Source organism: Cherax quadricarinatus, chromosome 5 (assembly GCF_038502225.1).
Source record: "Cherax quadricarinatus isolate ZL_2023a chromosome 5, ASM3850222v1, whole genome shotgun sequence".
NCBI lineage: Eukaryota > Metazoa > Arthropoda > Malacostraca > Decapoda > Parastacidae > Cherax > Cherax quadricarinatus.
This window is the reverse complement of record NC_091296.1, coordinates 76,805,634-76,830,443: the sequence shown is the minus strand read 5'-3', so window position 1 is coordinate 76,830,443 and position 24,810 is coordinate 76,805,634. Positions and strand designations below refer to the sequence as shown.

General features: G+C 39.6%; 1 protein-coding gene across 1 annotated transcript in view; it reads left to right on the top strand.

Annotated features, from left to right (window-relative positions):
* The window catches only part of stumps (DBB domain-containing protein stumps), a 106,923-nt gene extending 83,573 nt beyond the window's left edge, over positions 1-23,350 (top strand). The window contains exons 9-14 of the mRNA XM_070104664.1: positions 217-442; positions 10,867-10,914; positions 15,679-15,780; positions 22,529-22,618; positions 22,916-22,997; positions 23,200-23,350. Coding sequence (XP_069960765.1) covers positions 217-442; positions 10,867-10,914; positions 15,679-15,780; positions 22,529-22,618; positions 22,916-22,997; positions 23,200-23,350 — 699 coding nt within the window. The remainder of the gene's footprint in view (positions 1-216; positions 443-10,866; positions 10,915-15,678; positions 15,781-22,528; positions 22,619-22,915; positions 22,998-23,199) is intronic.
* The last annotated feature ends 1,460 nt before the right edge of the window (positions 23,351-24,810 follow it).

Below are 24,810 nucleotides of genomic sequence, written 5' to 3'. Positions count from 1 at the left end.
ATCTCTAAACCAACCTTTGCTGGCCTTAATTCACCAATATGAGCACTAGTTCCAGGCATTTTTTCCTGTTCACCTGGGTGTGATTGGGTGTGGGTCGATCCTGGGGAAAAGATTGAGGACCCAATGGAAATGTTAGACAGTCCCGATGACACACTGACTTTTCTTGGAATCCTGGGTGGTAACCTTTTGGGGTAATTGTTTCGCATTCTTGATAAGCCACACCAACAACAATTCCTCCACATCTTCGTAGTACAGCTGACTGTGGCGCGAGCAGCAGCAGCAGGTGACGGTGCTACAGCAGCAACTGATGGTGGTAATCAGCAACAGCAGCTGACCGTGGTACAGCAGCAGCAGCAGCTGACCGGGTACAGGCAGCAGCAGCTGACCGGCAGCAGAACGACCATGGGCAGCAGCAGCCGACCACGGCAGCAGCAGAGCGCTGGTACAGCGCAGCGACTGTGGTGGTGCAGCAGCAGCCGACTGGCAGCGCGAAACTGACCGTGGACAGCAGCAGCGACCAGGGTACCCATAGGGATTTTCGATAGATTTCACCTTTTCACCACAGGGTTGGCATAGAGCTTTCGAGCCCAGGTGGCTTATTTAGCAGTTACAAGCACTAATAACACTGGAATAATACAAAATTTATCGAATGTATGAATGCAACCATCCACCCTGGCTTGTATACAAGTCACATTAGCTCAACTGAGGTGCTCAGGCCAGACGGACCGTTTCGATCGATGAATGATGTAAGTGTTTTTCAACGCACGCTAGTCAAATTTTACGCTGACACATAGAAGTGGGTTTTTATTGTAGTTGAGGCCATTGGTTGGGGGTCCATGATTAGCAAAACTGAACATTATATTAGGTCAGCGTATCCGATGCCCATGACGATTTCGGATACTGAATCCCTTTACGGGCCCTTTCACCTCTTTCCTGTAGCTCCCCACTTTGTAACAATGTTAGATGGTAATTTAATGTATTAGACAAAAATTTAAAAATAAAAATCTGAAATTCTGAAAATTCACTACATGTTCAGACATATACAGTGACCCACCCTTTAAAACGCATCGGACACATTAAATCGCATAGAAGCATTTGAATGCTAAAATTTTGCCTCGCCGTGAAAAAAAAAAAACCCGCCTTACGGATTCATCCGGACGCGCCCCATGTGGCCTCACTGCCAGTGTTTACGCGCCAGCCAGTGAGGTCGCATCCACGAACATTTGGTACTTTTCCCACCTTATCCCAGTGTTTTTGTGCTTGTAACTAAAAGTACCAGGGGCCCAAGAAAGCTTTCATTGCAAACCCTTGCAAAAGGGTGAAAAATTAGTATGGAAATTAAGAAAGATTTTAAGGGTTTGGGGTAACCTAAAGCCATGCCCGTTGTGGGGAAACCATTGTGCCTATTCAAGATTAGGAAATGTGTGCAAAGGGGTTGAGTCAAACCTTTATGGATGAAATCACCCTAACACAGCCATGCGCGTGCTGGTTACTTTTTACAATGACAATGTTGGGCCATTTTTAAAAAAAATCTAAAGGAACTGGAGGACAGACCTCTATGGGCAGATTTGTTGCAACAGGGGGTCCAGCAACTAAGCTGGTCCTAGTGGATTAAAAGAAGAAGGGGAAATAACCCTTTGAAAATGACTACACAAGTCCCAATAAGGATTCCATTCTAAACAATAACTTCACACTTTTTCCTCCTCCCATCCCATCAGTCATCACGATCTTCAAAAGATAAGTGTATTCTATTCTTAGTAGAGTAGTAATTGTGCATGTCTTCTTCAGTTTGGGTGTATTAAAATTAAATTTTCTGTGGTAAAAATTTTTTTCATATTTTGATTTCTTCAGGATTAATTTGATTTATTATTTCTATGGGAAAATTAATCCCCTTACGAAAATTTTTTAATAATGAGCCCCGGGAACGGATTAATATCGTAAGGGGGTCCACTGCATGATACTCTGTCATAAAAACAGTTTTGAAAATGACTAAAACTTTGTAGAAACATGGTACAAAGATGATATTATACCAAAATGTTGCCAGATTTTTAAGCTAGTAGGTAAGTTTATTCAGGAAACAGTGAACCCCTGAAAATTCATAGTTCTGCATTCAGGGTTCCAGTAATTGAGATTTTTCCTTAGAGCTAACTGATATGAAAATTGTTTAGTAGAAATCCCACAAATTGTGGATTTTGGGGCTTTTTTGTGGCAATATATATTTTTTATGTTTAAACTTAAATATTAAGAAAATATAATTTAATAATTTTGTAACATAAATATTAAATAAATTCAGTAAAATTTCCATATAAAATATAATTGTATAAATTTTTAGTGCTGTAGAGAGAACAGTGTCATCCATTATTGATGAGTAAAGTATTTAACTTTACTTTTTACTAACTTAAATTATTACCTGATATTTACTGCAATGGATTCCAAAAAGTGGGGTTTCGTAATTACAGTGTATATGGGTAACCTTGTATTTTACATTCTAGCACTGTGGAGACATAGGTACAGCACGACTTATATGGGTTTATCTTACATTCTTTTTATGGGTGATTGGGAGTGAGTTTGAAATTAAACTATAAATACAGGGGCCCTGATAACATATTAATCCGCTCATGAGAGCTCATTATGCAAAATTATCGTTATGCGAATGAATTTTCCCATAAGAAATAATGGAAATCAAATTAATCCGCAAGACACCCCAAAGTATGAAAAACATTTTTACCACATGAAATATTAATTTTAATAATAAAACTGAAAAGGCATGCACAATTACATGACACTTCCCTTTTATTGAAGATCTGTGATGATTGATGGATGGGAGGAGAGAGATTTTGTGTTTAGAAGGGGAATCTTCCATTAAGACTCTGAGGTGCCAAGTCCTTTCTGAGGTTATTTCCTTCTCTTTTAATGCCACTAGACCAGCTTCAGAGCCACTGGACTTTGTCGCACAACATATCTGTCCATAGTCCTGTACCTCTGCCTTTATGACTTCTAAAGTGTTTCACAACATTGTCAGTGTAATAGTCACGTACGGCTTGCAATAGCTGTGAGGGTGATTTTCATAAATAAAGGTTTGACTTCACCACATTGCACAGATTTCCTTTAATCTTTGTAGTAGGCAACTTCTTCAATTTTTTCTCTCCTCCAACCAGTTTCTCAGGTCTGGCCTCTTGCTGTGAAGTTGATCTATCACCCTATCAGTGTTAGTTCTTCATTGTCCTCTCCACCAACCCCCTTTTCCACATCATCCCCACTAACCTCCAACCCCAAGGTTTCTCCACAATTGATTCTCAACTGGCATAAGGATTCCTAGGTTAGCCTCAAACCCTTCAAAATCCCTTTGGTTTCACATTCTGGCCACAGTTTCTTCCAAGAGAGTTCAAGGTCCTCTTAGTCACTCCCCCCAAGCCTTACCTATAAAGTTTAACAATTGAGGATATTAAAGTGTCTTCCAAAACTCTCTTTAGAGTCAGTGAGTTTTGAGGTCACTACAAAGCACTTTTCAAACAGAGCTGTGCAGTTTGAAGTTTGCAATAACCTGCTGGTCCATGGGCTGCAGGAGAGGAGTGGTATTAGGAGGCAAAACTCCCCTTTAATAAGCTCATGTCTCCATAAAGTCGCCGGGCCACGTCTGTAGGATGACCGGGGCATTGTCTAACACCAGGAGGCACTCAAATCAATTTTTTTTCAGTTAGGTAATCTTCACATTGGGGGCAAATGCATGGTGTAACCAGTCATAGAAAAGTCCCAGTGACCCATGCCTCACGGTTTGCCCTCCACAGCACACACAAATTAGCCTTGAGGATATTCTTTTTGCCTGAACGCCTGGGAGTTTCTGAGGATACACTAATAAAGGCTTCACTTTGCAATCACCACTAGCATTGAACACATCAACAGAGTAAGCCTGTCTTCAAGGCTTATGTCCTGGGAGTCCCTTTTTCCCTCCTGAGTAATGTAGGTCCTGCTTGGCATTTTCTTCCAAAACAGGCCTGTTTCATCACAATAAACACTTGTTCAGGTTTCCCGTCCTTCACTGTCTATGTACTCCTTGAATTCCTGCACAAGTTTTTCAGCTGCTTTGAGGTCTGAACTGGCAGCCTCACCATGCCTTATCACACATGTATGCCACTACGCTTTTAACTCTCTCAAACCAACCTTTGCTGGCCTTTAAAATTTACTCACATCATCACAGTTGCAGGCATTTTAATTAAACCTGATGCAACTTCCTAGCTTTTTCACTTATGATCACTTGAGAGATGCTATCTCCTGCCATCTGTTTTTCATTTATCCACACCAATAAGAGTCTCTCAACATCTTCCATCACTTCATCTCTGTTTCAAAAAACAGTTGAACCCTTTTGGGAAGAACAGCTTCCTTTTTATTGCCTTTTGTTGCCCACAATAGTAGCGATGGTTTATTGGGGTTTAATAAACCTGGCCAGCTCGGAGACATGCACTCCACTTTCATACTTATCAATGATCTTTTCTTCATCTCTATAGTGAATTTCTCACTTATTCCCGTAGGTTGGCACTAGAAGCTTCTTGCTCCATGGTCACTTATTTTGCAGATAAAATCACCAAAACACTGTAATAAAATGTTTTTCCGAAGCTTGGATGTTACCGGGGGCTGGCTGGTAAACAAGCACCGCAGAACATGTGAGGTTTGGGTAAGGTCGACATTAGACGCCCTGACAAAGCTTGAGCGGTTTTTTAGCGGTAGAAAAACTTAGCATAAAATGTATCGGATGCGGATTTAACGTTTTGTAAGGCCAACGGATGGGGGCCACTGTACAGGCATTTATGGGCATTTTTAACTGTATCCTGAATTCACGGTTTTCCAAATTTGGGTGGTCTGGAACATAACCACGTGAATTTAGGGATATGTCACAAATACAGTTAATAGATTATCATACATAGCAGCATTTGGTAGAGAACTCAAGATAAGCCAAAAAGTAGTGACTTATTTCTGTGTTTTAAATCATTGTATGTGTATTTTACTTTTTATTGTTTTCGTAAAATATGAGAATTATGCAAGTTTAAATAAAGTTATAAGTTAGGGGTTCTTTTCTTTTTTTCTTTTTGATATATGTATTTAATCTCCATGGGAAGTGGAACAGAATTCTTCCTCCGTAAGCTCAGGGGGTAAGAAATGACTAAAATGCTGGGAGCAAGGAGCCAGTAACCCTTTCCTGTATATTACTAAATTGAAAAGGCAAAAATTTGTTTTTCCTTTTGCCACCCACCTCAGTGGGGTACGGTTGGTAGTTGAAAGAAGAAGAAAGATATGTATTTAATTCACCATTTGGCATTGTTACAAAGTGGGTGAAGCTAGCTATAGTTTCATGATTGCCTATGAGCGTGAGGGTAGCTCGGCACTATAAAATATTGTATAATTATTACAATCACTAAAGGTTATCTACTATCGTATTTATTCAGAATAATATTGAGTAAAACATAAATAATGTAGAAGTATGATAAGATGCCCAAATTAATAAAACTGACATTATATGGAGAGGTATTGAAGTGACACTGCTACAGAAAACGTTATGTGCTATGTGTCCTGAAGGTAACTACAGAAGATCACTTATCTATGCAAAGACTGAATAAAGTGCTATTTTCTAAAAAAAAAAAAAATCCAAGTAATCAGCTGTGTGCATCTCCTAGAATATCTCGAAGTTAGTTATTGACCTATTTATGTTGTATTACCATTAATAATGAATGGATTGAAAGGATTTTCACAGCAAACATAAAACTGAATGTTTAATTTGAGTTGACATTTTTGAAGTATGAGTAAGGGTGGTTCTCAATTAGTGACAAATTTGTTTGCGACATGGTCTTAGTAATGGAACTCTGTCAGAAGTGAGCAGAGGCTGTACAGAACATGGAATAATTAGTTACAGGTTACTGTACTTTTACCATATTGATAGCTGTAATTTAAAAGTATGAAAAATTTGCATTTTCTTCATGATATGCTGTAAATTATTTCTTTTTCTTGTTTCTGTAATACTGCAGCAGTGTCAGCCTCCTCACTTAACGATGGAGTTCTGTTCCTAAGGCAAAGTCGGTAAATGAATTCATCCTAAGCAAGGAGCATACTATAATGTGTGTGTGTACTCACCTATTTGTGGTTGCAGGGTCAATCATAGCCCTGGCCCCGTGTGATGTGTGTGTGTGTGTGTGTGTGTGTGTGTGTGTGTGTGTGTGTGTGAGTGTGTGTTGTGTTGTGTGTGTTGTGTGTGCAATGTTGTGTGTGCGTGTTGTGTGTTCGTGTTGTGTGTGTTGTTGTGTGTGTGTTGTTGTGTGTGTGTGTCTGTGTGTGTTGTATGTGTGTGTCAACCATCTTTGATATTGTTTTAATGTCAGCTTTGCACCATTTGTAACATTTTAGTATATTTTTAAGTGTTTATACAGTAGTGTACTGTATATTGTAATAAAGAGAATAGAGGAAATCAACTCTAATATACATTACTTAGGTATGCATACTGCTAGAGAGCCCGAGTGTCTGAGTTATCTGTAAATCGAGTACATCACTAAGTGAGGAGAGGCTGTAATTAAAGTTATTTCATTGTTTTTTGAATATGACCTTTCTAAATAATTTTTTTATTTTATGTTTATGTCAGTGTTTTTTTAAAAGTGCCATCTCCCACCGAGGCAGGGTGGCCTAAAAGAAAGAAAATTTCAAAAGAAAATACTTTCATCATCATTCAACATTTTCACTCACTCACACATTATCACTGTTTTTGCAGAGGTGCTAGAATACTACAGCTTATAAGTATACTGTAATGATAAAGATACACAAATATATCCTCCAAACTGCCAACATCCCAAATCCTCCTTAAAGTGCAGGCATTTACTTCCATTTCCAGGACTCAAGTCCGCTATATAAATATAACCGGTTTCCTGAATCTTCACTAAATATTACCCTGCTCACACTCCAACAGCTCAGTCAGTCCCAAATACCATTTGTCTCCATTCACTCCTATCGAACACGCCACGCACACTTGCTGAAGTCCAAGCCCTCGCTCACAAAACCTCCTTTACCCATTCCCTCCAACCTTTGAGGATGACCCTACCTCGCTTTCCTTTTCCTACAGATTTATATGCTCTCCATGTCATTCAACTTGATCCATTCTTCTAAATGACCAAATCACCTCAACAACCTCTCTTCAGCCCTCTGACTAATACTTTATTAACTCCACACCTCTCTAATTTCACACCTGAATTTTTGGCATATTTACACAACACATTGCCCTAAGACAGGACATCTCCACTGCCTCCAACCGTCTCCTCACTGCAGCATTTACAACTCCAAGCTTCACACCCATATAAGAGTGTTGGTACTACTATACTTTCATACATTCCTTCCTTGCCTCCATAGATAACATTTTTGTCTCACATATAACTCAATGCACTCACTTTTTTTTCCTTCATCAATTTTATGATTAACTCTCATCCTTCATAAATCCATTCGCTGAAACGCAACTCCTAATATCTGAAAACATTCACTTCTTCCATACTCTCCCTTTCCAATTTGATATCCAGTTTTTCTTTATCTAAATTATTTGATACTCTCATCACCTTACTTTTTTCTTTGTTCATTTTCAGTGTTTTATCTATAATATTTTAATTTTAAAGGTGACCAAATCTTAATTTATATGTGGTTTTAGAAATACAAATTTAAGAGAGAAAAATAGCAGATGAGATCTTGGAACATAGTCCTGATTAATTTGTTTTTAAATTGACTAAAACGTAAATTAAATTGCCGTGAATAATTAACCAATTTAGCTTCATCATGAATTACACTAAATAACTGATGGAAAAAAAGGTCATTAAGTCATGTTTCATTGTATTGGTTTTTTCCCAGCCTTCTATACAGTAGCCAGTGTGAATGCTGCTGAAACCAGGTGTGTCAAAACATTAAAATAACATCCTACATTTGTATCCTAATTTTAAATCATGCACTCTTATATTTTCAGAGATTGAGATGGGAGCTATGTTCTGCCAAAGGCTGAAACCGCTGAACTAGCTGAAATTACAGCGCCTGATGTTATTCGAATGAAATCTGTAGTGAGCAATTCTTTGATTTATTAAGACGTAAGTTTTAGAATTTAAAATTATTTCTATATACGATAGGTACAAAAGATTTCAAATGCCATTTTACACATATGTATGTACTAATGTGTAGTATGTATAGATAGGAGTGAGTGGAAACCAAATGGTGTTTGGGATTGTCTTCAGAAAAAAATTCTTTACCATTTCGGGAGAATTTTTTTTAAATTCCTGACATTGTCAGCACTTTAATACTGAATTTACAGGTAAGAACTGGTATCTTACCTCAGATCATTTCACACCCCAAAATAGTCTTATCTTTCTTTCTTTCATTTTTTTAACACATTGGCAGGGTGACCTGAAAAAGAGACACTTTCATCATCATTCATACACAATCACTGTCTTTGCAGAGGCCCCAGTATGCCAGTTTAGATCTCACCCAAATAGCTAATATCCTAAACCCTTTAAGTACAGGCATGGTACTTTCTACTTCCAGGACTCAAGTCCGGGTAAATGGTTTCCTAAATCCCTGCACAAAATATGACCCTGCTACACTCCAGCAGCTCATCAGGTCCCAAAACCATTCGCCTCCAGTCACTCCTACCTAACATGCTCACACATGCCAGCTGCATGTCCAACCTCTTGCACACAAAACCACTTTTACCCCCTCACCCATCCTTTCCTAGGATGACCCCAACCCCTTCTTCCTCTCTGCCACAGATTTATAGCTTTTTTTTCAACAAACCGGCTGTATCCCACCAAGGCAGGGTGGCTCCAAAATGAAACAATGTTTTTCTTTTTAAATTTAGTAATTTGTACAGAAGGGGTTACTAGCCCTTGCTCCGCATTTTTGTCGCCTCAGGCATGCATGGCTTACAGAGGAAGAATTTGTTCCACTTCCCATGGAGATAAGAGGAAATACACAAGAACAAGAACTAGAAAGAAAATAGAAGAAAACGGAGAGGGTGTGTATATATATCCTTGTACATGCATGTGTGTGACCTAAGTGTAAGAAGAAGAGCAAGACGTATCTGAAGTCTTGCATGTTCATGAGACAAAAAAAGACACCAGTAATCCTACCATCATGTAAAACAAATACGGGCTCGCTTTACACTCACTTGGCAGGATGGCAGTACCTCCCTGGGTGTTTGCTGTCTACCAACCTACTACCTACAATTTATAGTATTTTTTCAACAAACTGCCATATCCCACCAAGGCGGGGTGGCCCAGAAAGAAAATGAAAGTTTCTCTTTTAAATTTAGTAATATATGGGGAGAAGGTTACTAGCCCTTGCTCCGATTTAATCGCTTTACAACACGCATGGCTTACAGAGGAAGAATTCTGTTCCACTTCCCATGGAGATAGAGGAAATAAACAAGAACAAGAACTAGAAAGAAAATAGAAGAAAACCAGAGGAGTGTGTATGCTTGTACTTGTATGGGGTGTAACCTAAGTGTAAGTAGAAGTAGCAAGATGTACCTGAAATCTTGCATGTGTATGAGACAGAAAAAGACACCAGCAATCCTACCATCATGTAAAACAATTACAGGCTTTCATTTACACTCACTTGGCAGGACGGTAGTACTCCCTGGGTGGTTACTGTCTGCCAACCTACTACCTACAATTTATAGTCATATCTAAGGTATATTATTGCTTCACAGCAGTCAATTGGCATCTAGTAGCTATGTACTGTTGGGTGAAAGGGGTAACAAATTTGTGGGAGACTTGTCATACATTTCTGCCTGTCCAAGAATTAAACATAGTAATCTTTGTTTTGAGCCCAAGTGCTATCATCGACTTGTTAACCTGTGGTAAACAGTGTTTCTTTTACTTATGAGTGTGATATGTCTTAAAATTATTGTACAACCACAGTAAATAATTTTTATGATATATGCAAAAATATACAAATTTTGTATAGGAAATTTCACAATTTCAGTAAAAACCTCTTGAGGAGGTATCCTGATGTTGGTAACAAGTTCTGATCAAGTGAATGGGGCCTATTCTTCCTTTGTTTGAATCAGACATGATTGCCTTTCCATTTCCCAGGGTTCTGGTGATCTTTATTTATTTAGTGTTTCTCCTGAATATATTATTAATAATAATTTGGATTGTAGTGGAAATTAGGAAGAGTGTGGAGTTACTAAAAGTGTTATTCAGATGGCTGAAGAGTTGTTGAGGTGGTTTGGTCATTTAGAGAGGATGGAACAAAATAACATGACTTGGAGGGTGTATAAATCTGCAGTGAGGGAGGAGGGGTAGGGTTGTCCTAGGAAAGGATGGAGGAGGGGGTAAAGAGGTTATGTTTGTAAGAGGCCGGGACATGCAGCAGGCATGTGTGAGTGCAAATAGGAGTGAATTAAGACGAATGGTTTTGGGACCTTAGCTGTTGGAGGTGAGCAGGGTAATATTCATGAAGGGATTCAAGGAAACTGGTTAGCAGACTTGAGCCCTGGAGGTGGGGAAATAAATACCTGCACTTTAAAGGAGGGTTGGGATATTGGCTGTTTGAGGACATCTAAACTGTCATATCTGAGCACCTCTGCAAAGACAGTGATTTTGTATGACTGATGGTGAAAGTGTTTCTTTTTTGGGTCACCCTGCCTCAGTGGAGACAGCCAATGTGTTAAAAAATGTTGTATTGGGATTCACATTTCTATGGGGGTTGGATATATTATATGTACACTACTACCATATTCCATTGTTCTCAGTTTTCATGAAATTTTTTCTTTTTGCCATTTTAGGAAAGCCTCCATGCAAAGATCAAAAGTTCATATACTTTGCATAATGATGACCATATTTTTTCATGTGACAGGACACTCACACAATCCATCAGTGTCCAGTCCACCCCAGGCCCTCACAGGTAAATAACACTAACACTATTACTAATATATTGGCTGTTTCCACCAAGGCAAGGTGACCCAAAAAGAAGAAACACTTTCATCATCATCATTCACTCCATCACTGTCTCTCCCAGAGATGCGCATACACCAGTTAAAACCTGCAGCATCAACATCCCTCCTTCAGAGTGCAGGCCTGTATTTCCACCTCCAAGACTCAAGTCCAGCTTGCCGGTTTCCTGAATCCTTCATAAATGTTACTTTGCTCACACTCCAACAGCATGTCAAGTCATCGAAACCATTTGTTTCCCACTCCTGTCTAACACACTTACACATGCTTGCTGGAAATCCAAGCCCTCACACAAAAACCTCCTTTACCCTCTCTCCAACCTTTCCTAGGCCAACCCTACCCTGCCTTCCTTCCACTATACATTTATAGTCTCATAGTCGTTCTGTTTTGTTCCATCCTCTCTGTCTGAATTCACTCAACACCTCCTCAGCCCTCTAGATAATACTGTAGTAACCCTGCCCTCCTCCTAATTTCCAAACTATGAATTCTCTGCATTATATTTCACAACACAATGCTCTCAGACATTACATGTCCACTGCCTCCAGCCTTCTCCTTGTTGCAACATTCACCACCCATCCCTTCACATCCATATAAGAGCATTGGTATAACTATATTTTCATATGTTTCCTTCCTCTTTGCTTCCATGCTTTCATGGATAACATTCTTTGTCTCCACAGACTCTTCAGTGCACCACTCACCTTTTCCCTTCGTCATTTTATGATTCACCTAGTCTTTCATAGACCCATCCCTAATATCTGAATACATTCACTCTCCATACTCCCTCCTCCAGTCTGATTTCAGTCTTTCATTACATAAAATTTTTGTCATCCTCATCACCTTACTTTTTCCTACATTTACTTTTAATTTTTTTACATACTCTACCAAACTCATCCACCAACCTTGCAACTTTTTCTTAAAATCTTCCAAAAGCACAATGTCATTAGCAAAAGTAACTGTGACAACTCCCACTTTGTGTTAGATTCTTTATCTCTTAATCCCACACCTCTTGCAACACCCAATCATTCACTTCTCTTACAACCCCTATAATATATTGAACCATGATGACATTACACATCCTTGTCTAAGGCTTACTTTACTGGGAAATAATCTCCCTCTCTCCTTCATACTCTAACCTGAGCCTCACTATCCTTGTAAAAACTCTTCACTGCTTTCAGTAACCTACCTCCTATTCCATACATTTGCATCATCTGCACACTGCTTCCCTATCTACCCTATCATATGCTTTTTCCAAATCTATAAATGCAAGAAAACTCTTACCCTTTGTCTAAATACTGTTCACCTATGTGTTTCAGACACTTAGTCTATACACATCTACTGTAAACACTTGGTCTATACATATTCATCAAACACTTGGTCTACACACCCCTACCCTTCCTAAAGCCTCATTGTTCATCCGTGATCTTGCTCTCTGTCTTACTCTTAATTCTTTCAGTAATAACTCTACCATACACTTTACAAGGTGTGTTCAGCAGGCTTATTCCTATAATTTTACATTCTTATGTCCCTTTGCCTTTATGCAAATGAAATATACATGCTCTCTGCCAATCCTAGGTACTCACCCTCTTCCATACATTTATTAAATAAAAGCACTAACTACTCCTAAACTATACCCACCTGCTCTTAACATTCTGTCTATCCCATCATTCCCAACTGCTTTGCTCCTTCATTCTACCCACTGCCTCACTCACCTTCCCCACACTTGCAAGTGGCTCTTCCTCACTCCTACAAGATGTTATACCTCCCAGCCCAATGCACAAAATCACAGCTTCTATCTTCATCACTCTTCCCGATATCTCTAACTCTCTTTCCTGTTTTTAACTGTCAATCCATTCGTCCCCTAGGCTTTCTAGCTATTAATCTCACTCTAAAACTTTCTTTATTCTCAACAAAATTTGTTGATAGCATCTCACCACTTTCTCATTTGCTTCTCTTTACATTCTTTCACCACTCTTTAACCTCTCTTTTCTCCATAACTCTCCTCTTGTATCACTTCTACTTTGTAAAAACTTGTCATACCTTGATATACTTTGAAGAGTTTCGAGAGTTTATCTACTCTCTGAGCTCCGCCATGGGCCAGGCTCGTCTGGTGCTTGTCTGGTCACCAGGCTGTTGCTGCTGGAGGCTCCACTGCCCCACATATCCATCACAGCCTGGTTGATCTGGCACCTGCAAAGATACTGTCCAGTTTCCTCTTGAAGGCTTCACACTTGTTCCAGCAGTGTTCTTGATATCTTCTGTAAGATGTTGAAAGGTCTGGGACCCCAGATGTAGATAGTCTCCCTTATTGTCCCCACTGCACCCCTGCTCTCACTGGGTTTATTTTACACTTCCTCCCAATCTCTCACCCGTATGTTATGGCAGTGCAGATTTGGGACTAGCCTGTACCTTTCCAGGTATATATTATCATGTACCTCTCTCTCCTCCGCTCCAATGAGTACATGTTCAAGACTTGCAGGCATTCCCAGGTTTAGGTGCTTTTCTGGCTTATTGTGAGCAGTAACGATCTCTGTATTTGTTCCCACTCGATATTTCTCCTGTTTGAATGGGCCTAGCACTGAGCAATATTCTAAGTGAGGAGCACTAATGATTTGAAGAGTGTCACCATTGGCATTATTTCCCTGTTTTGAAAGTTCTCACACTCCACCCCGCATCTTCCTGGCTGTCGGAGCTTTGTCTGTTTGGTCTTCTAAAAGAAAGGTCCGCTGACATAATTATTCTTAGGTCTTTACTGTTCCTTATGTTCTGTTTAGTGACCTCTTGAGTTTTGTATATAGTGCTCCTTTTAAGTTCTTCATCTTTGCATACCTAAGCAACTGGAACTTATCACCATTGAACATCATGTTGTTTTCCACTCCCCACTGGAAACCCTGTTTATGTCTTCCTGTACTTTTTCAGTGTCCTCTACTGTACTGACTTTCATGCTTATTTAGTGTCATCTGCAAATGATGATACAAAAGTGTGCCGGTGTTTTTGTCATGTCTGCATGAGGATGAGGAACAGCAGATGTGCCAGACAGTGCCTTGGGTCCCTGAGCTTTGACTCACTGATGCTGGATCTTGCCCTGTTCACTACTACTTTTATGTTCTGTGTGTTAGGAAACCGAAAATCCATCTGTCTACTTTCCGTAATGCCCATGGCCTTCATTTGTGTGCTGTCACTCCATGAGTGCATTTGTCAAATGCCTTGCAAAATCTGTGTAAATCACATCTAATCATATTCTAACTTTTTCTCTTAGTACTCTTTACCTCATCATTCCACCAGTTGCTCTTCTTCTACCATATTCTACATATTTCTTTATGATTACCTTTAGCTCCTCATTTTGAAGCTTCAGATTATTTATATAATGAGAATTGAAAGTAGTTTTATTTAAAATATCAAGGAAAATATTTTCCATATAATTACCATGTGGGAAAATGGGTGGTGAGTTCTGCTCATGGTCCCACTCTCCATTCATCCCACTAATTTGAGGACAGGAAACTACATGAGGGGATAAGGTCTCAAAGATATAGGTCCATTTATAGTTGTGGCTATTAATTTAGAGTAAGAAATAGTGTTTGGAATTTAATAATTAGTAAGAGTTAGAAATATAATTAGTTAAATTCTAGCTCTATAGACTGAAGCTTTCTGCATTATTTCTACATATGGATTTCATATACAGAAGTCCTAAGTAAGGATTTAGTTTTATTTAGCAATCTATGTATCTGCAAGTGATGAGGATAAAAAAATTTAGGTAATCTAAGATTGATATCAGATTAGAGGAGGAAGTGAATGTATTCAGATATTTGGGATGGACTTCTCAGTAGATGAGTTTATGAAAGACAAGGTGAATCATAGAACTGATAAGGAATAAAAGGTGAAGGAGACTGAGGAGTCTGTGGAGACAAAGATTATTATCCATGAACTAAAGAGGGAATGCATAGAGTATAGTGGTACCAATGCCTATATAGGTGTGAAGCATAGGTGGTGAATGTTGCAACAAGGAGAAGACTGAGATGTCATGTTGGAGGGCAATGTGCAGTATGAATATAGTGCAGAGAATGTGTAACTTGGAGATTAGAAAGAGGTGTGGTTTCAAAGTATTATCCAGAGGGCTGAGGAAGGGTTGTTGAGGTGGTTTGGGCATGTAGAGAGGATTGAACAAAACAGAATGATTTGGATGGTGTATAAATCTGTAGTGGAAGGAAGTGGGGCAGGGGTTGTCTTAGGAAAGGTTGAGGGAGGAGGTAAATGAAGTTTGTGTGAGGGGGTTGGACTTCCAGCAAGTAGCATGAGTGTGTTAGACAGGAGTGAGTGGAGATGAATGGTTTTATGACTTGACATGCTGTTGAAATGTGAGCAAGGTAACGCTTGTGAAGGGATTCTGGGAAACCAATTAGCTGGACTTGAGTCCTGAGGTGGAAGACAGACCTGCACTCTAAAGGAGGGTGTTGATATGTTAGTTTTTTAACTATAGTGTAGGCATGCCTCTGGCAAGACAGTGAGAGTGAATGATGATGATAAGTGTTTCTTCTTATCGGTCACCTTGCCTTGGTGGGAAATGCATGTGTTAATAAAAAAGTATAAAAATTGCAAGTTGAATATTTATTTTGTAGCATTGCTCTTGTTTAATTAGCGTAATAATGAACCTGGGTGTTGACTGAAATTCAGTTTTTCATGCTGAACTGCGGCAGTGATAAACAAGTAGTCTGTTTTATAGGCGTGAAAAAAACCACATCCTCTGACCTTGAAGGAACTCTGTCTAAGTCTGACTTGCCACCAAATGACTATACTAATGATCCAACTCATATTAGCATGAAAGGTCAGTGTAAAAATTATTCTGTATTCAGACCTTATTTAACATTAATACTGTATCTGGAAAAATATAGGATCTGTCATTTTTATCAGGCCTCTGTGTACTAGTGTACAGTATTTAAGGATGTAGCTTCAGTGTGCACTCAAGGGTTTTCAATGTAGTAAGTAGTAGTGTGAATGATGTGAAGTGTTTCTTTTGGGGTTACCCTCTCAGTGGAGATGCCAGCTGTTAAAAAAAAAGTAATGATGAATATAAGAAAAGTAAGAGAACAAGGTGGAAAGAATGAGTAAAACTTAAGAATAAATATTTTTCTTAGTCAACATGCTTTTAGTGAGAATGAGCTGATATGTTGACAAAGTGCATGAGTATGTCAGGTAAAATATAGGCAGAGTTGGTATTGATAGAGTGAGAGGAAAGACAGAGAGTATGATTGTAGAAGAACAGGATTTATATTGACTGGTAAGGGGAAAATGCCTGTGTAACAAGGAGCTTTTTATATACTAGAGTATATATCACCATAGAATTTTTTTCAATGTGTTGGCCATTCCACAGGCAGAGGATCTAAAATGAAAGAAATACTTTCACCCTCATTCACACGTAATCACTGTCTTTGCAGAGGCGCCAAATATGACAGTTTAGACATCACTACAAACAGCCAATATCCCAAAACCTCCTTAAAGTGCAGCATTGTACTTCCCACCTCCAGGACTTTAGTCCATCTAACCAGTTTTCCTGAATCCTTCACAAAATATTACCCTGCTCACACTCAACAGCTCTTCAAGTCCCAAAAACTATTCATCTCCATTCACTCCTATCTAACATGCTCACATATGCCTGCTGCATGTCCAAGCCCCTGCACACAAAGCCTCTTTTATCCTCTCCATCCTTTCCAGGATGACTCCTACCCCTCTTCCTCTCCACTACAGATTTATAGCACTCTCCAAGTCAATCTAATTTGCTCCATCCCTCTAAATGACCAAACCACTCCAACAACTGCTCTTCAGCCTCTGAATAATACTTTTAGTATTTCCACACCACCTCCTAATTTCCACACCATGAATTCTCTGCATAATATTTACACCACACATTGCCCTACACAACATCTCCACTGCCTCCAGCCTCCTCCTGCTGCAGCATATACAACCCATGTTTCACACCTGCAAGAGTGCTGGTACCACTATACTCTGACATTCCGCTTTGCCTCCTGGATGTTTTTTTTTTTGTCTCCACAGACACCGCAGCACCACTCACCTTTTTTCTTCAGTTAACATCATCCTTCATAAACCCATCTGCTGACAAGTCTACTCCCAAATGTCGAACACATTCACTTCTTCCCATACTTCCCCTTCAATGTGATACCCAGTTTTTCTTTACTTAACTCGCTCGATACCTCATCAGCTTACTCTTATTTATGCTCACTTTCAACTTTCTTCTCTTTACTTTGTCATGACTGGTTGAAAGGAATATAATGTGCAAAATGTTTTGAATTAGAAGATAAGTTGTTAGAAGCTGTTTACATTTTTATGAGACTGAGGTTTGGGATAAGATAGGTAAGAAAGATAGGAAATATTCACTCAATAAGATTGGGACTTAAATAAGAATGTAAGTCACCACATTGCAATTGTGTTTATAGAGTTGGTTATCCACCAGGAGATTCCTTTATGCCAATGGGGAGCTCTTGATCCAAGGAATTGGACATATTCTCCTTAACTTGGCCTCTGAGCTTGGAATTACAGTCCCTGCACTCTTAATAATAGTAATAATAATAATATATTTCTTTACTACAAATAAGAACATAAGAAAGGAGGAACACTGCAGGAGGCCTGTTGGCCCATACTAGGCAGGCCCTTTTACAATTCATCCCACTAACAAAACATTTGTCCAACCCATTTTCAATGCTACCCAAGAAATAAGCTCTGATGTGCAAGTCCGACTCAAATCCAACCCTCCCACTCATATATCTTATCCAACCTAAATTTGAAACTACCCAAAGTCCTACCCCTCAATAACCCAACTAGGTAGATGTTCCACTCATCAACTACCCTATTTCAAACCAATACTTTCCATGTCCTTCTAAATCTAAACTTATCCAATTTAAATATACATTACTGCGGGGTTTTCTCTGGAGAGATATCCAAGAGAGAACGCCACTTGTTACAGATCCCCACCGGATTTAACCCCATTTATGGACACTCTCTGCTTCCTGTCTGCAGCATGACTGATCCACAGAGCACTTTTTCCCCAATGCCATGAGCTGCCACTTTCTTTAACAGTCTGTTGTGCGGAACTCTATCAAAGCCTTACTAAAATCTAAGTAAATAATATCAAATTCTTTGTCGTGGTCAACAGCCTCAAAAGCTTTACTGAAGAAAGTTAATAAATTAGTTAGACAAGACCGCCTCTTGTGAATCCATGCTGAGTATCATTAATCAGGCTATGCTTATTGAGATGGCTTCTATAATCTCAGCTATAATTGACTTAGTAATTTGCCTACAATTGAGGTCAGGTTTTTGGGGCGTGTAATTTGACGGCAACGATTGTCCTGCTTTAAAATGGGAATTACATTAGCCTTCTTCCACGTATCAGACACTACACCTGTTTGAAGAGATAAATTAAAATATTAGTTAATGGTTCATAGAGTTTCATTTTGCATTCTAAGAAACCTTGAAAAAGCTCATCGGGACCGATTATTTTGCTTCAGCTGGTCTATTTGTTTCATAACCATTTCACTAGTGACTGGGGATGTTACATAATTATCTCTTTTCAGGACCACTATAAACATTAATTACTGGGGTATTGTTAGTGTCTTCTGTAAAACCAAGAGAAAATAATTATTTAAAATCGAGCACATTTCATTCTCCTTGTCATAGTCCCTTTAGCTTTTCTTATCCTCTTTTAATGCCCCTCTAATGTCAATATACTGATTCATAAGATGACCCTCACCTCCTTTGATACACCTATAAATTCCTTCTTATGCCCTAGTAGATATTTCAGCCTATTATTCATCCATTTTGGTCATTTCTATTTGATCTAATTTCTTTATACGGATAAACGTCTTTGAGCAGATGTGTAGTGTTGAAAACTGTCATATTGATAGCTCTCTCATTACCCCAGTCAACAGATGATAATGTTCTCTAAGCCCATCGTAATCTGCTGCTAAAATCTGGGACTGTTACTGAGTTATCCTACTATCGTATTTCCATTCAATGCTAAATGTAATTGATTTGTGGTCTTAGCACCCAGTTTCTCTGAAATTTCTAAATTATTAACAAGGAATTCATTGTTTGCCAGAACTAAGTCAAGCAGGTTATTCCCCCTTGTAGGTTCCATCACAAACTGCTTCAAAAACAATCCTGAACTACTTCAAGAAGTTGTATGATTTAAATTCCCAGTCAAGAAATTCCAATCAATATGACTAAAGTTAGTCTCCCAGAATTACTACATTATCGTGTCTTGTGGCCCTAACAATTTCTCCCTAGTAGTCTCCTTGGTCCCTATCTAAGTTTGGGGATGGTATATCACACCTAAAATCAATTTTTTATGCCCGCCTGAAAATTCTATCCAAATAGACTCTGTATGTGTTACTTCAGACTTAATACCCGCTTTTATGCAACAGTTCGCGATCTCGACATACAATGCCACCCCACCCCTTCCCGATACTTCTATCTACTTGGAACAATTTAAAAACCCCGAATTTACATTCCGCAGGCATGTCCTGATTTTTCATATTGAACCACGTCTCAATTAAGGCAAATACATCAATGTTACCTGCACTAGCAACTAGTCCCCAACTCAGCCCATCTTATTCCTAGCACTACGACTATTTGTGTTATATACATTTAGGACCCTCCTTCTCTTTACCCTTCCTGCTCCTTTCTGTTATTCCGCTAAACCTATTACTGTCCTTGTCAATTAGTGCCACTGGCTTTCCAATATCCACCTCATTGTAGCCTATTACTAGTTCTCCTAGTACTCATATTACTACACTGTGACTTCACTGTTTTCCGCCAAAACCCATACCACTAACTATTCCTAGTTTAAAGACCTAACAGCTCCTCTCCCCTGCGTTGGCCAGTGTTCCCACCCCAGACCTAGATAAGTGAACCCCATCACTGGCATACATGTCTTCTGCCGAGAAGAGGTCCCAGCTGTCAATGAATGTTACGCATTTTCCCTTTCAGTATTTGTCCAGCCAGCAGTTGACACCAATTGCTCTGGACAACCATTCATTTCCCAAATCCTCTCCTTTGGGAAAATAACATATGACAGGGTTCCCACCTTCCTCCTAATTATCTCTATTGCTGACCTATACCCCTAATCAGGTCCTCACTCCTACGCCTGCCAACATCGTGTTCCAGCACTGAGACAGATACAGGATTGCTCCCATTACCCCCTCATGATGTCATCCAGATGGCTAACAATATTCTTCATCCCAGCCCCAGGAAAACACACACTCTGCCTTCTACTCCTATCCTTCAAGCGAATACCCTATCCATGTACCTAATCTGGCTATCCTCAACAACAAATGTTTTTACCTTCCTGGCGATGTCCGCCAGTGATGTTCCCAGTAGTCACTCACACGTAGATAGCACTACACCTTCACTTGTCTAATCTCCAAGACGTTCTCCGATAGTTTTCTGTCTCACCACTGTCAGCCAAAGCTTCCTTGGTGCTCAGTACATTCCTAGTAGAACACCCACATTCGTCCAGGTAGCACCGAATATGGTGAAGTTTCCACAGTAGTCTTCTAGGTCCTCGTTGTTTCTGTCTCTCCAACAGTCTTCTTGATCCTCAGCTTGGTCTCCATGTTGCCCGGCCACTGACCAAGCTCCCTCTAACCTGGGACTCACAACAGGAGGATTACTTCGAATCCTCTTGTTCTCCTCCGCAATCGATCTCCTGCTTAGCAACCTGAGCTCCTCTTTCAGCTGCTGGTAGCTGCTCAAGAGACGGCATCCTGGTCTAGATTCACAGAGTGCACACAAACAAGTCTTCACAGAGCTAGTACACGCACCACTCCATGGTATACAGGCCTAGCTAACATCAGTGACATACTATGTACTATATAGAAAGCGCTTGTTATGCTGAGCATTTCGGGCATATTAGGTCAGTTTTGTCGCAGGATGTGACCCACATCAGTTGTCTAACATCAGGTACCCATTTTACGCTGATGGGTGAACAAGGTCAGCAGGTGTCTTGTGGAAACATCGTCCCTAATGTTTTCAGCCATACCAGAGGAGATTCGAACTCCGACCTCAGTGTGTGAGCTGGGTAAAGTAGCTGCATCGAGCATGGGGACACCTTAAGGAGGGGTAGGGATATTTTGGAGTTTGGAGGGCATCTGAACTGTAGTATCAGCATACCTCTGGCAAAACAGTGATAAGTGTGAGTGATGGTGAAAGTGTTTCTTCTTTTCTAGATCAGCTTACCTCAGTGGGAGATGGCTGGTGTGTTAAAAGAAAAAATTCTTAATATGGGTGTTGGTGTTTGATATACAATATATACATTAAATAAGAACATAAGAAAGGAGGAACACTGCATCAGGCCTGTTGGCCATGTACTAGGTAGGTCCTTTACAATTCATCCCACTAACAAAACATTTGCCCAACCAATTTTCTAATGCTACCCAAGAAACAAGCTCTATGGCAAGTCCCACTCAAATCCAACCACTCTACTCATGTACTTATCCAACCTAAATTTGAAACTACCCAAAGTCCTAGCCTCAATAACCCAACTAGGTAGACTCTTCCACTCATCAACTACCCTATTTCCAAACCAATACTTTCCTATGTCCTTTCTAAATCTAAACTTATCCAATTTAAATCCATTACTGCGGTTCTCTCTGGAGAGATATCCTCAAGACCTTATTAAATCCCCTTTATTAATACCTATCTTCCACTTATACACTTCGATCAGGTCTCCTCATTCTTCGCTCTAACAAGTGAATGTAACTTAAGAGTCTTCAATCTTCTTCATAAGGAAGATTTCTAATGCTATGTATTAATTTAGTCATCCTATGCTTGAATGTTTTCTAATGAATTTATGTCCATTCTGTAATATGGAGACCAGAATTGAGCTGCATAATCTAGGTAAGGCCTTACCAGTGATGTATAAAGCTGCAGTATGACTCTCTGGACTCTGTTGTTACACTTCTTGATATAAATCCCAGTAATCTATTTGCCTTATTTACGCTTAGGCATTGCTGTCTTGGTTTAAGGTTGCTGCTTACCATAACCCCAAGTCCTTTCGCAATCTGTATGGCTAAGTTCTACATTATTTAACTTATAAGTGCTAGGTTATGGACACTCCAGCTTCAGAACCTTGCATTTATCTACATTGAACTGCATCTGCCACTTTTCTGACCAAGAATAGAGTTTGTTTAAATCCTCCTGAAGTTCCCTAACATCTACGCTTGAATCAATTATCCTACCTATCTTTGTGTCATCAGCTAATTCTCATATCACTAGTAATTCCTTCACAAGATCATTGATATATATTATAAACAACAACGGGCCAAGACTGATCCCTGTGGAACGCCACTTGTTACTGATCCCCACTGGATTTAACCCCATTTATGGACACTCTGCTTCCTGTCTGTGAGCCATGATTCGATCCACTAGAGCACTTCCCCCAGTGCCATGAGCTGCCACTTTCTTTAACAGTCTTTGTGTGGAACTCTATCAAAAGCCTTACTAAAATCTAAGTAAACAATATCAATGTAGAACTTTCAAATTTAATTTGCTTTGTTTTTCAGACAAATCAGAAAATTATAATGAAAGAGTCGTGGTCATTTCCAACACCAGTGTTAATACTTCAAAGAGTCATCCACAACTGGAGATGAGAGGTGAGTTTTAGACTCACTGTGTGTGAAATCTACAATTTAAAGGAAATTGTTACATTTGTGTAACAGTTAAATCTCATTAATCTGAATCTGGTTAGGAAAAATGTTATAGTCCACATTGAACACTTCCAAAGTAGATAAGCTGTAGTTTTTCTGTAAGACAAATATGGAGCACCATATTTTACTTTACTTTTGTCTCTGTTCATAATACAGTAATCACATCCTCCTCCTCCAGGCTCCTGGGAAGAAACTCTGATGAAATTTATTCAAGGATTACTTTCACAACATCTTTTCTGACAGTGTCTGAATTGAACTTAAAAATTTATGATTTTAGTATCGTATCACGTAAAGAGTTTTATGAGGATAGCAAGGCCAAGTTAGGGTGAGGAGAGAGGAGTTACTTCCAGTAGAAGTAGGTCTTAGACAGGCATGTAACGTCACCATGGTTGTTTAACGATTTTAGATGGGGTTGTAAAAAGTAAATGCTGAGGTGTTGGAGAGAGGGGTGGGATTAAATTATGGGAATCAAATACAAATGGGAGTTGACACAATTACTTTTGCTGATGATACTGTGATATTTGCAGTTGCAGGGCATCTGAATTGTATCAGGTCACCTCTGGCAAGACAGTGACAGAGCAAATGATGGTGAAAGTGTCTTTTTGTGAGATTCTAAAGAAAAGTTGCAAAGAGTTAGTGAATGAGTCTGTGGGATGTAAAGGTAGACAGTTAACATAAGAACATAAGAAAGGAGGAACACTGCAGGAGGCCTGTTGGCCTATACTAGGCAGGTCCTTTATCAATTCATCCCACTAACAAAACATTTGCCCAACCCAATTTTCAATGCTACCCAAGAAATAAGCTCTGATGTCAAGTCCCACTCAAATTCAACCTCCCACTCATGTACTTATCCAACCTAAATTTGAAACTACCCAAAGTCCTAGCCTCAATAACCCAACTAGGTAGACTGTTCCACTCATCAACTACCCTATTTCCAAACCAAACTTTCCTATGTCCTTTCTAAATCTAAACTATCTAATTTAAATCCATTACTGTTGGTTCTCTTGAGAGATAAGAGTAAGTTGATGAGGGTATCAAATGATTTAGATAAAGAAAAAGTGGATATCACATTGGAGGAGGAGTATGGAAGAAGTGGATGTTCAGATATTTGGGAGTTGACTTGTCAGCAGATGGGTTATGAAGGATGAGGTTAACCATAGAACTGATGAAGCAAAAAAAGGTGAGTAGTGTGTTGAGGTATCTGTGAGACAAAAAATGTCATCCATGGAAGCAAAGAAGGGAATGTATGAGAATATAGTTGCACCAGCACTTATGTGGGTGTGAAATGTGGGTTATGTACATGCTGCAGCAAGGAGGAGGCTTGAAGCAGTGGAGATATGTGTATAAGGGCAACGTGGTGTGAATATATGCAGAGAATTCGAGTGTGGAAATTAAGAGGTGTGAGTTACTAAAAGCATTATCAGGGGGGCAAAGAGGGGTTGTGAGGTTTGGTCATTTAGAGAGGGATGGAACAAAGAGATGACTTGGAGATATATGTCTGTAGGGCAAGGAAGCAGGTTAGGGTCTTAGGAAGGTTGGAGGGGGTAAAGGAGGTTTTGTGGATGAGGGGTTTGGGACTTCCAGCAAGCGCAGGAGCTGTAGGATAAGAATGAATGGAGATTAATGGTTTTGGGACCTGAGGCTGTTGAAGTGTGAGCAGGGTAATATTTTGTGAAGGATTCAGGAAACCGACCCGGACTTGAATCCGGGAGGGGGAAGACAATGCCTGTACTTTGAAGGGGGGGTTTGGGATGTTGGCTGTTTGGAGGACATCTAAACTGTCATACCCAAAGCGCTCTGCAAAGACAGTGATTGTGTAGAATGATAGTGAAAGTGTTGAGTGATGAAATTTCTTTTTTTTTGATTTTGGGTTTTTTCTTTCGGGGTCACCTGCCTCAGGGGGAAATGGCCAATGCTCAAAAAAAAAAAAAAATGTACAGATGACACAATTGTATTTTGATATTTAAAACACCAACCATCCCCCACTGAGGTAGGGTGATATGAAAGAAAGAATCTTATCACTGTCTTGCCAGAGGTATGCTGATATTACACCCTGGGATGCCCACCCAAAAACCACAACATCCCCACCACTTTTCGAGTGCAGCACTTACTTACCACCTCAGGACTCGAGTCTGTAA